This window comes from Ictalurus furcatus, chromosome 15, assembly GCF_023375685.1.
Source record: "Ictalurus furcatus strain D&B chromosome 15, Billie_1.0, whole genome shotgun sequence".
Classification (NCBI taxonomy): Eukaryota; Metazoa; Chordata; class Actinopteri; order Siluriformes; family Ictaluridae; genus Ictalurus; species Ictalurus furcatus.
In genome coordinates, this window is record NC_071269.1 from 6,845,604 (window position 1) to 6,860,545 (window position 14,942).

Here is a 14,942-nt window from a genome sequence, read left to right on the forward strand (position 1 = left end):
AAAGTGATGAGCCCTTAACTATCCAAAGAACCCTCGAAGAACCCATTGTATCTGAGAACGTGTTAATCAGTGATGACTGTTGAGAGTAGACCGTGTTTATACATTTTTCATGCGTTACATCTAGATCTCTTAAGGGTTCTTTGATTTGTCTTAAAGGGAACCTTTAAAACGTTCTACATAGAAGCCTACAACAAAATGTTTTTCTATTACAAAACCATTTAGGAAGGGATGACCCTTTTACTATACAAAGAACCCTTGAAGAAAGGTTTTGATCTGAGAGTTTGCTGACTGTGACAAGGAACTTGTGTCTATACATTTCATGTTTTGTTAAATCTAGAACCCTTCGGGAGTTTTTCTTGGTTGTCTTCGTGCAGAAACCACTTAAACATTTTATGTAGAACCCTACAACAAGAGTGTGCTAATCCACTCAAATTAGTTTGTATTTATATATATTTCTATGCATTTTATACACAAGTATACATGTTGTACTGTTGTTGACCAGCAGGTGGAGCCACAAAATGTTTTTTTGTTTGTTTGTTTGTTTATTTATTTAACTTAGTTATCCTCTTTTTCAGGATCCTCTTAAGTAACACAAAGTCTGGCAAATCAAGGTCTCGGCCTTTATTGTCATTTCAAAACAAGCATTAAAATACAGCACGCATCATATTTGTTTACATCTAACAGCAAAAATGGTGGAGTCATTTTAATACATGAAGGCCGTAAAGAGCAGGTGGTACAGTGGATACAGGGTCCAAACGTTTAGCAGCATATTTTTTGGCTAGTACAACAGTAAGTCGTGAGACTTCATGAGCCTGTATAAGTTCAGCTACTTTTTTTTTTCTTTTTTTTAAATACAAAACACCCTAAAGACCAAATTCGTTGTATGACGAAGGCTCCTCGTCGGATCGCACAGAAATTTTAAAATGGCGCCGTAAAAAGCTGCCGTATCTCTTTTGGTTGTCCCAATTTAATTTAGGACGGATTCTTCTCATGAAGCCTCCGTATCTCTTCTGCAGCTCCTGTTGGCCGGGTTGTTCTTCAGACTCGCTTCTTTTGGGAACGAACTTTCTCCGGAAGCCACCATAACGTTTCACCTCGTTCAGAGGAAACGTACTGTCGTAAAGTCCCATTTCGTTCTCGGAGGTAACGTCTTCCCCTTCAACGTCCTCGGTCAGCTCGGGTGCGTTTCTCTCGATCAGTTTTAACATGGCGTCACCGTATTTCTTTGCCAGTGACCCTTTTTCTATAGCGTTCCCCCTCCAGGGCGAAGTGAGCAGGTTCTTTCTGTTTTTCTCGATCCTTTTGATGAATCCGCCGTAACGCTTGACCGGGTTTGACGTCGTCGGCTCCTGCGGGTCGTCCTCGGGTCGTTCCCATAAAATCTTCTCGCACCGATCCAGCTCGCTGCTAGATGTAAGCGCACCTTCACACTCTAACGTACAGGTCTGATTGGGGGAGTGGGGTAGGGTTTGGGGGTGGAGAAACATTGGAAAGGATAAGATACGTAAGAAAGAAAACAGTCCCAAAGTTCATTGTTTTCCTATAACAGCATTCCTGTTATTATTAATTATACATTATCTCAACTATAAACAGTTGTTCCCTCTCTAGCCTCTGTTGTTTTCCCTCTCTTGAAGTTAATAAGATGGAAAAACACAGCTTGTTAAGATTACTGCGAAACCGGAATGCGATGAAAACCTTATTGACTGTTACAAAGTGCGGACACTGGAGACTCCTTCCATATTTTTTCAAGATTGTCAAATAGATATCTCCTAGGGTGGGTACCCTTAAGCATACACATTTTGTACCCTTCACATTTCCACTAAAAGGTCATTACAGTCCAGTTATGCACTTTAAAAATCATAGGCACACTATATTTGCATTCCCGTCAATTGTTTTAATAGCCATACAATTGTTTTAGAATAGCATATTTATAGCAGTTTTAAAAAAAAAAAATTATAAATGAGTTCCAACACAAATACAGAAAATATCAGTGCTTTAACCTTTAAACTTTTACTGAGTGAAAAGGCAACATTCTCAGAAATATTCCCTTTCTTTTGCCACATCATGGGTATTTCTGTCGTACTGTTAGTGTGTATCCTTTTTCCGTCTAAAGTGATCATAGCGTACCGTTACAATTAATGTAACTGAACATTTAATTAGCTTTTATACTAAATCCTACAGTACGTGCCCCTTTCCAGGTAAAACATAGGCTACACACTAATGCTTCAAAAAGTGCAGTACTCTTGACTCTACCACCCAACTGCAAGCAATAGAATTTACCCGTTTTCCTAAGAGGGTGCAGTATTGAATGAGTTTTATCCCATGGCTTTGGCAAAATCCAATCTAGACTTTAACCCCAGTGAACCGGGGAGTGGAAAATCTTTCTATGATGGATGGATCGAAGAGGAAGAAACAGCTGGAGAAACCCATCCTGCTGTACGTTTTCAGAAAACAAGGGTATTAAACTGTACCATTCCTGGTCATTTAGGCAGTACCCTTAAGCAGGCACATTTTGTACCGGTAAAATTTACACTAAAAGGACATTATGGTCCAGTTATGCATTTTAAAAATCATAGGTACACTAGCTATATTCACATTCCCATAATATGAAAATACATATTAAAGGTACACGAGATAATGGTACTACCTTAGCAACAAGGAAATGTACAATTTGGTACCCTTTTTTCCCCCCTGAAAGTACAACGTTTTCTTTTCTAAAAAATAAAATGATCAAAAGAGACTGGATCCTGTTTTTGTTTTTTTTTAAGTCCTAATCGTCCTGATTGTTTTCTTCTCGCCGACATTTTAAAGCGCTCTGCTCAGCAACAGGTGCTTTCCTTGATGCAGCACAAGGATCTTACCAGCAGGTTGAGCGGTGAGTCGGAGATGTGCAGGGCACATCTTAGACACTGTTCAGAGCAATCAGCCCAGGATAGAGAGGGCAAACTGAGCACCAACACCAGCACGTACCACTCCATCTTATGTCTCCTGAAGATCCTGTATAGAAGAGCAGGAAATTTGGAAAAGAAACACAGTTAGTTAGAATTCTTCTGCTCCTAAGAATTGACCTCTGATTCAGGATCATTCTTTAATTTAAAAATAATAATAATAATAATAATAATAATAATGCAAAGACGACCTAGTTGAAAACAGACAGTGTTTTTGATCTTAAAATCAGAGGGTTCAGGTTTATTACTACTTGTAAATTAAGGTACATGCACGAGAGAAATCTCTCAAGTGTGGAATCACAGTGGATATGTAGCTACAAAGCATGCGTAAATGTTACAGGAATTAATTTACGCATGTAATGTTTAAATAAAAAACGCACTCTATACAGACTGTAACCTATTCTTGTACAGAACATGGTAGTAAACTGTTCCTTTTCTTGTCACTGGGTTCGTTCCAGCAACCTGTAGTTTGTATCTTTTACATAGAAAGGTGTGTTTAGTGCATCTTTAAAGCTCTCCTCTAAGCAATAATAAGGTAAACTAGCCTACAGTATATGCGCATTTCCAGGTAAGGTGCAAAAGATGCAACCTGGTGCCATTTAGCCTTTTTTATCAGTCTAAACGTAAAGAAACGGAAGTGTGGAGTTCAGAAAATACACGAAAAACTGCAAACTGATGTGCGTCTTTATCTAAAATCTAGAACCCCAGGCGCATAAGCATAAGAAGCACTACTTTCTTGTTTATTAGATATCTGATTGAATAAATAATAATAATAATAATAATAATAATAATAATAATAATAATAATAATAATCTGCCAATCTGAGAGTAGGTCAAACATGATGTACGCATCAGTGTATTCAACTATAATTAGAAATAAATAATAATGAACATTACCTGGTTTGTTCACTCCCTTGTTTTTCACCAAGTGCTAATGCAATTCCTGGGAAACGAAACAGTTTGCGAGTAGTGCGACTCCCTCTGCAGGCTCGTCTCTCCTGTGCTCTCCTCTTTATTCCTCCTTGTGCCCACTGCCCACCTTCCTTTCACCCACTGGCATCACAGTGCCCGCCTTCATCTGACCAATCGCACAAGAACATAGCACCCACCAACACCTACACCCACACACACACATACACACACACCACCCTGCGCGCTTTTTACGCACCCTCCTTTTTTACGCATTCACTTGACACACAAAGGATCCTGTCGACCCTTAAGGAAGTGTTGTAACGTTTTGCGTAGCAAAATACCCCGTGTTTCAGTGTTTTAACTCTGTCTTTCTGTGAGAAATATACACCTACAGGGTTGGGTTAATTCATAGCAGTGTTACAGATAAACTCAGTGCGTTTGGAGATGTCTGTTCATGACGCAAAGCATTTTACTGGTTGCACCGCAGTTCGTGATTAGGAATTATGCTATTAGAAATCCATACCCGCATGTTGAACCGATTTAATAATGGGAAGTTCGGTTCAATTGACCGAGTCGATTCTTTTGAACTGATTCGTTCGATTCATCTTTGGCAGGAAGAATATGAACTCTACAAATCACGCATAAATAATGTTCAATCTTATGCAGTAATGATTTATTTATAAAACACATTTTCAGCCATTTGCGCTGACCAAAGTGATGTACATCGAATAAAATAATGTAAATCAATAAAATAAGACCTAAAACAAGTAATAAGATAAACAAACAGCAACGCAACTGCAACTCAAATGTATACAGCTTACTTGGATTCATGGTTTGTTCTTGCAGTTTGTATGGGATTTGTTTAATAATATTCTATGTAAGATTAAAACATTAAACAACAGCGTGGTGTGTTGCGTCTTGATGCGAAGCAGAGTTACCACCACCACAAAGCTGATTATTTTCCATTAACTGCACGTCCTGAAGTGTTTTATACATTGGATACACTGGAGACTCCTTCCATAAACGTTAAATAAACACATTACAGAAAACGGCACCATAGAAACGATTACACGATTACACTACAAAACATTTTTATTATTTAATCTGTAGTCCCTTGGACCCTAAGCCTAACCCTAACCCTGGGACTAACCCTGACCCTGACCTTGACAAAAGGCAAAGTATGTTCTTAAATAAATGAACAAAAATGTCAGCACTGGCAAACTGCCAGGGTTTTGTTTGTTCTTTGGTTGGTTGATTGGTTAGTTGTTTATTTAGTTGGTTATTTAGATGTTTAGTTGGTTGGTTTGGTTGGTTGTTTAGTTAGTTGGTTGGCTGTTTGGTGGTTTACTTGTTTGGTTGGTTGTTTAGTTAGTTGGTTGACTGTTTCGTTGGTTGGTGGTTTACTTGTTTGGTTGGTTGTTTAGTTGGTTGGTTATTTAGTTGGTTGGTTAGTTGTGTAGTTGGTTGGTTGGTTGCTTAGTTAATAGTTTAGTTGCTTGGCTAGTTGTTTTTTTTAGTTGTCTATTTGGTTGATTGTTTATTTAGTCGGTTGGTTAGTTGTGTAGTTGGTTGGTTGCTTGGTTAGTTGTTTATTTCCTTGCGTGGTTGGTTTGTTGCTTAGTTAGTTGGTTGGTTGGTTGTTTAGTTGGTTGTTTGGTTGGTTGATTGGTTGTTGGGTTTTTTTTTTGGGGGGGGGGGGGGTTGTTGCTGTTATTAGAAAATAACCTACTTCATCACACCACACCACTGCTGATTATTGTCCTACAACAGCACATCCTGGAGTGTTGTATTCTTAACATAAGTGATGTTATTCTGCAAAAGTAATGTTTACCAATGGCTTTGTTTTCCTGACAAGAAAACAAAAAACCTGACACAGTGAAACCAATGTCCATACATAAACACAAACCTGACATGTTTCTTGATGCTTATAATTTGTTTTTATTTGGATTTATTTTTTATTTTACTATGATTGCTTGCTATCTATATTTCTGAGCTGGAAAAATGGAGGGTGTAAAAAAGGTGTTGTTGAAAAAGGGTTCAAATGTTTCTACAGCACAGCAAAACAACTTTTTACATCCATTCTTCTGTAGAGAGATGCTCCATTCATCCTGTATTCATCCTACAACAACTGGCATCAGCATTAAATCCAGTATCTACAATCAAAAAACATGGCTGCCATTATTCATCTGAGCTACAATAGTTAAAATTAATACATTACAATTTTTATAATACAAATTTAATAACATACAGCTGTGTAACACTTAGAAGCAGACAACTCAAAGAGTTCTTGATGAAAGTCAAAGGTTAGAACCAACAGTGACATCAGTATACACTTGCACACGCAACAGGAGCTCCGTATGTATCGTCCTATCAAGATGCCTTCCTGGTGGTCCACTTGTGTTTTAGAAAGTTTTATCTCATTTCTGTTTTTGCTCGAAAGAGTTCAAGAAGAACAATTATTTCAGATCATCATTGCACCATATTTTAGTAATATAAAATAGCACGGTGCATGATTATTTCCCCATCCTCTTAATAATCTGCAAAAAGCTCATGTTGATTCAATATGAATCTCTAATGAGTTTCTAGGCAACCTCTCATAAGCATAGTGTGGTTATTATATCTCTCGCTGATTGGAAAAACAAAACCATCTTCTCAGACATGACGTAAAAAAACCTTCACTTTTGATAAAGGTTTTGATGATGGACTTCCTGTGAGAGATCTGCATTCCACAGTGCTCCAGTACATGTTTTGACTCTTTATAACACTTCCTTTGAAGAGTTTCTTCAGTGTTTTTTTTTTTTTTTTTTAGTGCTCTTAGATTTGTTTAGTGCTCTTAGCTTCCTGAAAAGTTCTACTTATAACCCTTTCTGATAAAATACACTGGTGTAGGGTTCTCAGCTACATTTCCAGCCCAACTACATCTCAAAATATACACAAAACACCTGAAACTAGAGCAAAAAAATTGAGCGCTGGTGAAGGGAGAGATATTTTTCATCAAAATGTTTATCAATGTCACCATGGTGCACACACATTTCTGATTTATCCTCTCCTTAAATCCACCTTTCTCACTCCCAATGTTTACTGTATAACTTATAACAGTAATAAAAGATTCTGTACATCATAGACACACTGTCAGTATGATGCACTTTTTCATTGTTTATGGACATTTATAAGATGTAATTTTGATTATTTGCTTTAAAACAAATACTCAGGTAGTGGAGAATTTTTCAACTAGACCTAGACCTACTTCACTCTCTCTGTCTTTCTGTCTCCTTCTCTTTATTCCTACATGCATACATCTTTGTTCTTTGCAAACCAAAAAAAATATAATAATAAAACAGCAGACTCAATATTGGACTGTTTTCCAGGTAATGAAATCCATCATATCGAGCTGAAACATCTCTGTGACTCATTTCATATTGAACTGTTGAGAACTTTGGATCACATATAGCAGCACACAATATGATTTCAGAATGAAAGAAACAGACACCACTAGTCACAGTACTCCTCGTCATTATGGTGAGATCTGAAGTGTGAGGAAAACACACTGACTCACACTGAACTCCTTCATCTTGAAAGCTCCGACAGATTTTATTTTGGGGCAACGAGAGGGAGGATAACGATCACATATGTTCTGTCGTGTATATAATTTTTCCGTAATTTAATTAAAATAATGGAACTTTCATCTGTTCTAGATTCATTACACATAAAGTGAAATATTTCAAGCCTTTTTTTGTATAAATCTCGATGATTACTGAAAGGAAATTCTCTTATATCATGTACTCGCTTATATTATGAACTGCTATCAAATACCTATGATGAATGTATTCATTTAATTACCTCTTTGAATAAGCTGATCAACTGCTATCCTTGATTATAGCTATGTCCTTGAAATACACATGTATTTCCGTGTCAGCATGACACAGGACTTATTTTGTATTATGACTATGTGCTCTGTGTTTTGTTTAAATCTGTCTGACACCTGGACCAGTAGAAACCGTCCACGCACTGCTTGTTATCAATGTGTATAAATACTCTTGGTTTGCATGAATAAACTCGGATGTCTATTTGAGCATGCATGTGTCCGTGTGTGTTCACTTAGGCTCCACAGATCGATCTGAAATGCTCTGAGGCAAATCACACTTTCTAGCTCATAGCAGCACAGAACTAAAAGTTAATAGAAGTAATTGTAGAACAGGCTGGAAGGCATGACGGAAGATCTGACAGGCATAACCTGAGATTCCTGGGATACATGGAAATCTAACAATTACGGATTACAGCTCACGGAAATCAAAAATCCAGGATCTCGAAATATTAGAATAAAATAGCTTTAAAGCCTATTTAAAAAGGGGGAGGAGCCAGTCAATGACTACGTTTACATGGACAGCAGTAATCTAATTATTGATCTTACTCTGATTGAGATAATAATGTGATTAAGGTGTTTACATGAGTCGCTTTTAGAATACTCCTGTCATGTTCCCGTTTTACATGTTTTAGAACATAATTAGATTAATAGCCTGTGTCATTACGTCACCGCACCACGCCGTCCGACGTCCCTCCAGAATTTCACGTATCAACATACAGTTCGTCTTCATTATGGTACCGTATACAGTTTTGGGTGTTTTTATTAAATTTTTTTTACGAACGCTTTAAGTGCAGTTAATTATTTGTCATGCTTTACGTGCTAATAGACAACTGCTTGAAGCCATGGGCTGCGTCTCAAACCGCATACTTACCGTCTATATAGTAGCCGAGATACATGTATTTTTCCCCACTACAGGCCTATAGTAGGCAAGCATGCGGTTTGGGACGCAGCCGAACTCTCTTGTTCGCCGTAAAATGTTGACAACTGCCGTGTGTGATCGTGTCCTGTCGCAAAATGCAGTGAAAACTCTCACACGACGTTCATAATGTAATTAAGGTGTTTACATGTCTGTAATACACGTCCATAATGCGACTAAAACAGGAGTACTCCACCTGTCTTAATTCGATTAAAGCTTAACTCGAGTATGATCTTAATTAGATTAAGGTAATTAAAAATTGCTGTTTACATGGTAGTTTCTTAATCAAAGTATGGTCTTAATAGGGTTAAGAGTGGATTATTGTTGTCCATGTAAATGCAGCTAATGTGTCCCTCCCGACTTCCTGTTTCAGTTGAAAAAAAATTGTGTCAACACGTCGAATAACGCCGCCCGCTTCAAGGTACTTCCTGGGGACTTTAAATTCAAACAGTGTTTGTTTTTACCTAAAAGTCACTGAATTAAAGGCCACAACAAAGATCCAATCATTTTCACAATTTAAAGATTTTCTAATTCTCACTCCTACCTAAGCCATTAGATATCCCACTATGGATTGGATTTTTTGTGGTATTATACTGCAAACCTATGCACTGCGCTACTTACAGTGCTGAGAAAAAGTATTTGCCCCATCCTGATTTCTCCTGTTTTTGTGTATATCAGAATGTCCTCCCAAAAAGTTTGAGGATCATCTTGGGGTGTTTTGGCAAAATTCGGATGAGCCTTAATGTTCTTCTGGGTTAGCAGTGGTTTTCATCTCGCCACTCTTCCATGGATGCCATTTTTGCCCAGTGTCTTTCTGATGTTCATGCAGACATGAAAAGTGACCTTTATTGATGCAAGAGAGGCCTATAGGTCCTTTGATGTTGTCCTTGGCTCTTTTGTGACTTGCTGGATGAGTCGTCGCTGTGCTCTTGGATGGTCTATTCTGGAAGGTCTATTTAAGTGTTGATTTGATCAAATAGGTTTTCAGTAATCAGGCCTGGTTTCGTCTAGTCCAGCTCAACCCTGTTATGAATGCAGTTTCATAGATTTGGGGAATTAGAAACTATGAGGGCAAATACATTTTCATGCAGGCCCAGTTGGTATTGGAGAATTTTTTTGCTTCAATATACATATAAACATTATCATTTAAAAGCTGTATTTTGAGTTTACTCAGGTTGCCTTTGTTTTATCTTAGATTTTGTTTTAATTTCTGAAACAATTTAGTATGAGACCTACACAAACAGAAGAAATCAGGACGGAGGCAAATACTTTTTCACACCCTCCCTGATTCATCTCGATGCTTTCTGCACGTGTGACTCACCTGAATTCTGTAGATATGTACTTGTGATCATAAAGACTGTCCTGTGCTCATCCGCAAGTCTTCTACACCTGTACAATGTACTGATTTATAATATAATCCCAGAAGAGATTCCCTTTTGACTCTGGTTCCTCTCAAGGTGTCGTCTTGGTGAGTTTTTCCTCGCCACACTCACCATTAGAGAAATCTTCATCTGAAAGATCTTTTGTGGCTTGGATCGGGTTTATCTTACAGGTAAGCAGGTCAAATAAATAAACCTAATCGTATGTTAGCGCAGTAATCAGTCCGTACAGGATTTCGGGGAGGTATTCTTTTCTTGCGATTGTTGCGGCCAAATAGTCTTGATTTTGCAGCGGCTTTTTGCAAATTTTGCAACCTTTTTTTGAGATTTTTTGCGGAAATCTACTTGCATTCTCGAATATTGTTTTGTGTGGTCTTTCACAGTGATGCTTGTCAGAAACTGAGACCCTTTATCTCTACTCATGTTCAAAGCATGTGAATCGAAGAGGGCTTTGGCTGAATGCGCGTTGTGATGACGTCATACGACACATTTTAGCCCACATTTTCGAAAAAAATTCCGCAAACGTTGCGAAAAATTTGCGAATATTTGCAACGATTGCTGCGTTTTCTTCATTTCACAATAATTCCTGTGATCTCAAAACCGCAAAATCTTGGAGGGACTGAGCAATTTACGCTTTAAAGGGGGAAAAAACAACTTATTAGCACACACTTGAACGGAATGATAGATGAATGGACGAATGTGTGATGCGAGGCTTAATGAAGCATCACTCATATTGCGTCATTCTTGGAATGAATGAGTGTTGCACAGGAAGCCCTGAGTAACCTGGAATATAAAGCAGAGAAAGGAAGTAAGTGTGTGTGTGTGTGTGTGTGTGTGTGTGTGTGTGTGTGTGAGTGAAAATGAAAGAATGAGCAAGGAAACTGAAACATTCTTGCACGTGTTCAGGATGTGATGAGTGCAGCTCGGACCCCTCCTCTCTGTTTGGGTCTGTATAAATCATTAATCCCTTGTCCAAACATAATCCCAATTACCGACGTGGTCACTTCTGCGAAAGCAGGAGGTTTATGCGGTCAGCTGCCCCACCGCTTGTGTTTACAATCCTCCGCTTCTTAGCTACAACGGTATCTCCACCACATGCCCTTTCACACAGCGCAACTCATACTGTCCTGCCCGTCACCCTACGTTCACACTCGTGTATATTCAAAAATGTCTTTACTGAAACGGATCATTTACACACCATGTTGAAGTATGAGGAGTTCCTCGGACATTCCAGTGACGTTCCGGTAAAAAGATATTAAGGATTCAAGGAAGGAAGATATCTATACTGAGTGCTGTGTACATCACTGTATATATAACTCTACCCATTTAATGAGCCCGGAGATCATGTTTCCGGAATCAACATCCCATTGGTGTTCCAGGAACAGCATTTTTTATTTCCATTTTCATTTCCATCAGGACATGCCTCCTCTCCTTTCCTCCTAATTCTCCCAATCCTGAACTGCTCAAAAATTCATACTTCACCTGTGTTGCCAAATCAGAGACTTTCCAGAAGAATTGGGATATTTTGATCTTTTTTTTTGTATTTTGTGGACTGCCAGTTGGCAATTTTGCATATATTAGATCACAGTCATGGAGAACCAACTGTCTTGCACATGTTTGCATTTTTCCTGCTTGAACACATACACTTCAACTCAGGGAGGCTGCTAATTAGATGAGTAGTTGGATTAGGTGTGTCAGAAGTAGGGAAAATCCTCAAATGCGCAGGAGCAGGGTTGATGAACTGTGAATTAGATTAGACTTTTTAAGATAAATATGTATTATGTACTGTATGTAAATACACTATATGGCCAAATATTTGTGGAGTTCCCCGAGTTCCCTGTGATAGGGATCCTCCAGGCGACCCTGTGAAGGATAATGGTATGGAAAATGGATGGATGGATGGATGGGTGGACCACAGGGTTTGGGCACATAATTGGCAACCCAATGCCAAAACAAGCACTCTGTCTACATAGTTAATGTTAAGCCCTTTAAATTCCCTCCCAGTTAGGTAAATAATTATCTACCTTTGCATTTCAGTTCATAAAAATGTAACAAATTCTTCATTTTAATTTTTGAAATAAGATTTTTTTTTTTTTTTTTTTTTTCCAAGCTGCACCTGCACCAAATCGAACTTGGGGTTTCAGTGCTTGGCTGGTTAATCTACATACTGCAATGCTTAGCTAAGCTAACAATAGTTAATGACATGTACAATCTGCCCTATTCTGACTGGATTAGATTTAAATGTGGACCTGGGTTAACTCCATCATTAGCAGATGATTTTTATTTACCGGATGTTGGTCTGCAGTGGTCTAATAATTTTAGGTCACCCAGATAGCACAGTCCAATCAAAATAGGGATTATGATGTGTTATTTGGTCAAAGGTCTTGGTTTTGTCCTGAGAGTATTGCACCAATAGTCGTGATCTTCACTTAAGTAGTGTTTGGTACATGCAGTTTCAGGGTTTTTTTTTTTTTTTTTCTTTTTTTTTTTTTGGAGAGCAGATTCTTCTTCCTTTCTGACCTTGACTGCAAGGCATAGTTATTTAGTCACATTCAGATGGTTGACTCATACCTTCTTTGGTGCTTAGATTTCTACCCTAATGGAGAAATGGTTGTTGAGACTCCTACATATCCTCTAAACCCTACTTCTACTCAGTAAATATAAGGGATCCATATCCTCTCTGTGGCCAGATAAGAGTACTTGAACCACTTCTTCTCAAGACATGCTGCTGATTTGAACCCTTTATCCAAAATGATTTCCATTTTTCCATTTCGTTCCACTGACTCGTCCAACACTGTCTCCGTTCACTAAAGATCTATTCTGAATTGGCTGAAATGCCCTTTTATTCTTCAATCAGTTTTAATTGGTATTCAGAAAAACCCAACCTCAGACATGGAAAAAATACAATGGAGCGGTCATTTAGCTTAGAATTCCCAGTCGAGAATTCAGGCAAGATGGAGGATGTTCTCTGGCATAAACACACCTGACATCACAACAGTATGGTGGCCCACACAGTCAATGCACGATTTTCTACTTAAAAGAACTTGATTTTATTTGAAATATAGCTTTTCTATTGTGAAATATATTGACAGCTAATCCCCCTTTCCACATTTTCTTTACAATGTATGTATATAATTTGTCTATTATCCTAAACACACTCATAGCATGCATTTCCTTTATTTCTATGTAGATGTGATTGATGTTATTGTCATTTTCTTTTATTTTTTAGCAGGAGGTTTAAAGTACAGAACCTCAATGTGTAATATATATATATATATATATACATATATATATATATATATATATATATATATATATATAAAATATATAAAGTATCAATTTGTCCAATAAAATAAAGAGAGACAAACCTTATGATGGGGTGTACTTACTTCTTCACACAATAATGGAAACGGAAATCTCTCATTTGGAAACTAATTATCCAATTGCCAAATGTGTTTACATTCTGACATAAAATGTGTCGTGACTTCAGTCAGCATTAATTATTTATGTTTTGAAGTCTTAATATGATCAGTGACTCCATGACGTAGACAGAGAGATACATTTAGCCTTAGAGCCAACACCTGAAGACTACGTGTTGTGAAGGTAACCATAGCAGCCGAGGAGATTCTGTTGTTGCTATAAATAATTACGGTGGGTGTTGCAACTTTTACTTTCTCATATTTTCCCTTCTTATCCTCCTGAGTCCTTTGTGTTAAGCTACTCCAGATCACTGACACATTTTTACCCCCTTACAGGACTGGCACATGATGTAGCTACACACAACATGGTCATTTGATGCTTTTTTTTTCTTTCCTTAAATCTATTTTGGTTGCCTAATGGCTCTTAAGCTATTATATTAGTCAGTGACGTTTCTTATATACCTTTAGCTAAAATGCAGATGTATGTTTATTGCTTCTACAGCCTGTCTTACATGTATTTGTCATTATGATGACATCTGTGTGAGGAAAACATAATGACTCATGCAAACTCGCATTAATGTAGCTGCCAGCACTTTTATTTCAGAGGGAGGTTGTGTAAGACGTGTGTAAGCAAAACTTATTTTCACATCTGAGAATTCTGAACAGATCCTGGAATAAAAAAATATCATTCTCAAGCTCTCATTCATTGGATTGGGGTTTTTTTGTTTTTTGAGGAGATGTTGAGGAGCATTGGTTATTAAGAGTTGTCGCAGTTCTCTTTTGTATCTTTGGAGAGCAAGGTTGTTTCTGATGAGCTATTTTCATCTATGAATAAAAAGCCGTTGTTTAAACTCGTGCTTCTCTCTTCTCTCTCACACTGCCACTGTCATTCAAGCGTCGAATAGTTTTATGGATTTTGATTAGCAGCATGAATGTAGAAGATGTACAGAGAGAACTCAACATGTTTTGTTCATTGCTGATATCTTTCCCTCTGAAAAAAGATTGAGACTAACATATACAGAGACCACACTTCTTCTTTAGCACACCTTCTTTAATGGGACTGATAGGTACTGAGGCCACACCGCCTTCATTAGAACTGACATGTATAGAGGTAACACCTCCTTCATTAAGACAGAAGGTAGAGAAGTCATGCCTCCATCACTAGAACTGCCATATACAGATGCCACACCTCTTTCACTGGGACTGACATATACAAAGGCCATGCCTCTTTCACTGAAACTGATACATACAGAGACCTTTCCTCCTTCATTGGGACAAATTGACACAGAGGCAACTCCTCCAACACTGGAACTGACACATACTGAGGCCACACCTTCATTAGGACAGACAGGTAGATTGGCCATGCATGCTTCACTAGAACTGCCACATACAGAGACTACTCCTCCTTCTTTGAGAATGATTGACACAGAGGCCACTCCTTCAACACTGGAACTCAGTGCATACTGAGGGCACGCCTTCTTTATTAGGACAGACAGGTAGATAG

The 14,942-nt window shown here is 38.0% G+C and overlaps 1 protein-coding gene across 1 annotated transcript; it reads right to left on the reverse strand.

Annotated features, from left to right (window-relative positions):
- Nucleotides 1-812: 812 nt before the first annotated feature.
- On the reverse strand, nucleotides 813-4,562 carry pdyn (prodynorphin). The gene is made up of 3 exons (XM_053643613.1): nucleotides 3,845-4,562; nucleotides 2,862-2,997; nucleotides 813-1,445 (listed from the first exon to the last, which is right to left on the reverse strand). The coding sequence occupies exons 2-3, from the start codon at nucleotides 2,976-2,978 to the stop codon at nucleotides 864-866; spliced, it is 699 nt and encodes a 232-aa protein (XP_053499588.1). The 5' UTR covers nucleotides 2,979-2,997; nucleotides 3,845-4,562; the 3' UTR covers nucleotides 813-863.
- Between the last annotated feature and the right edge of the window lie 10,380 nt (nucleotides 4,563-14,942).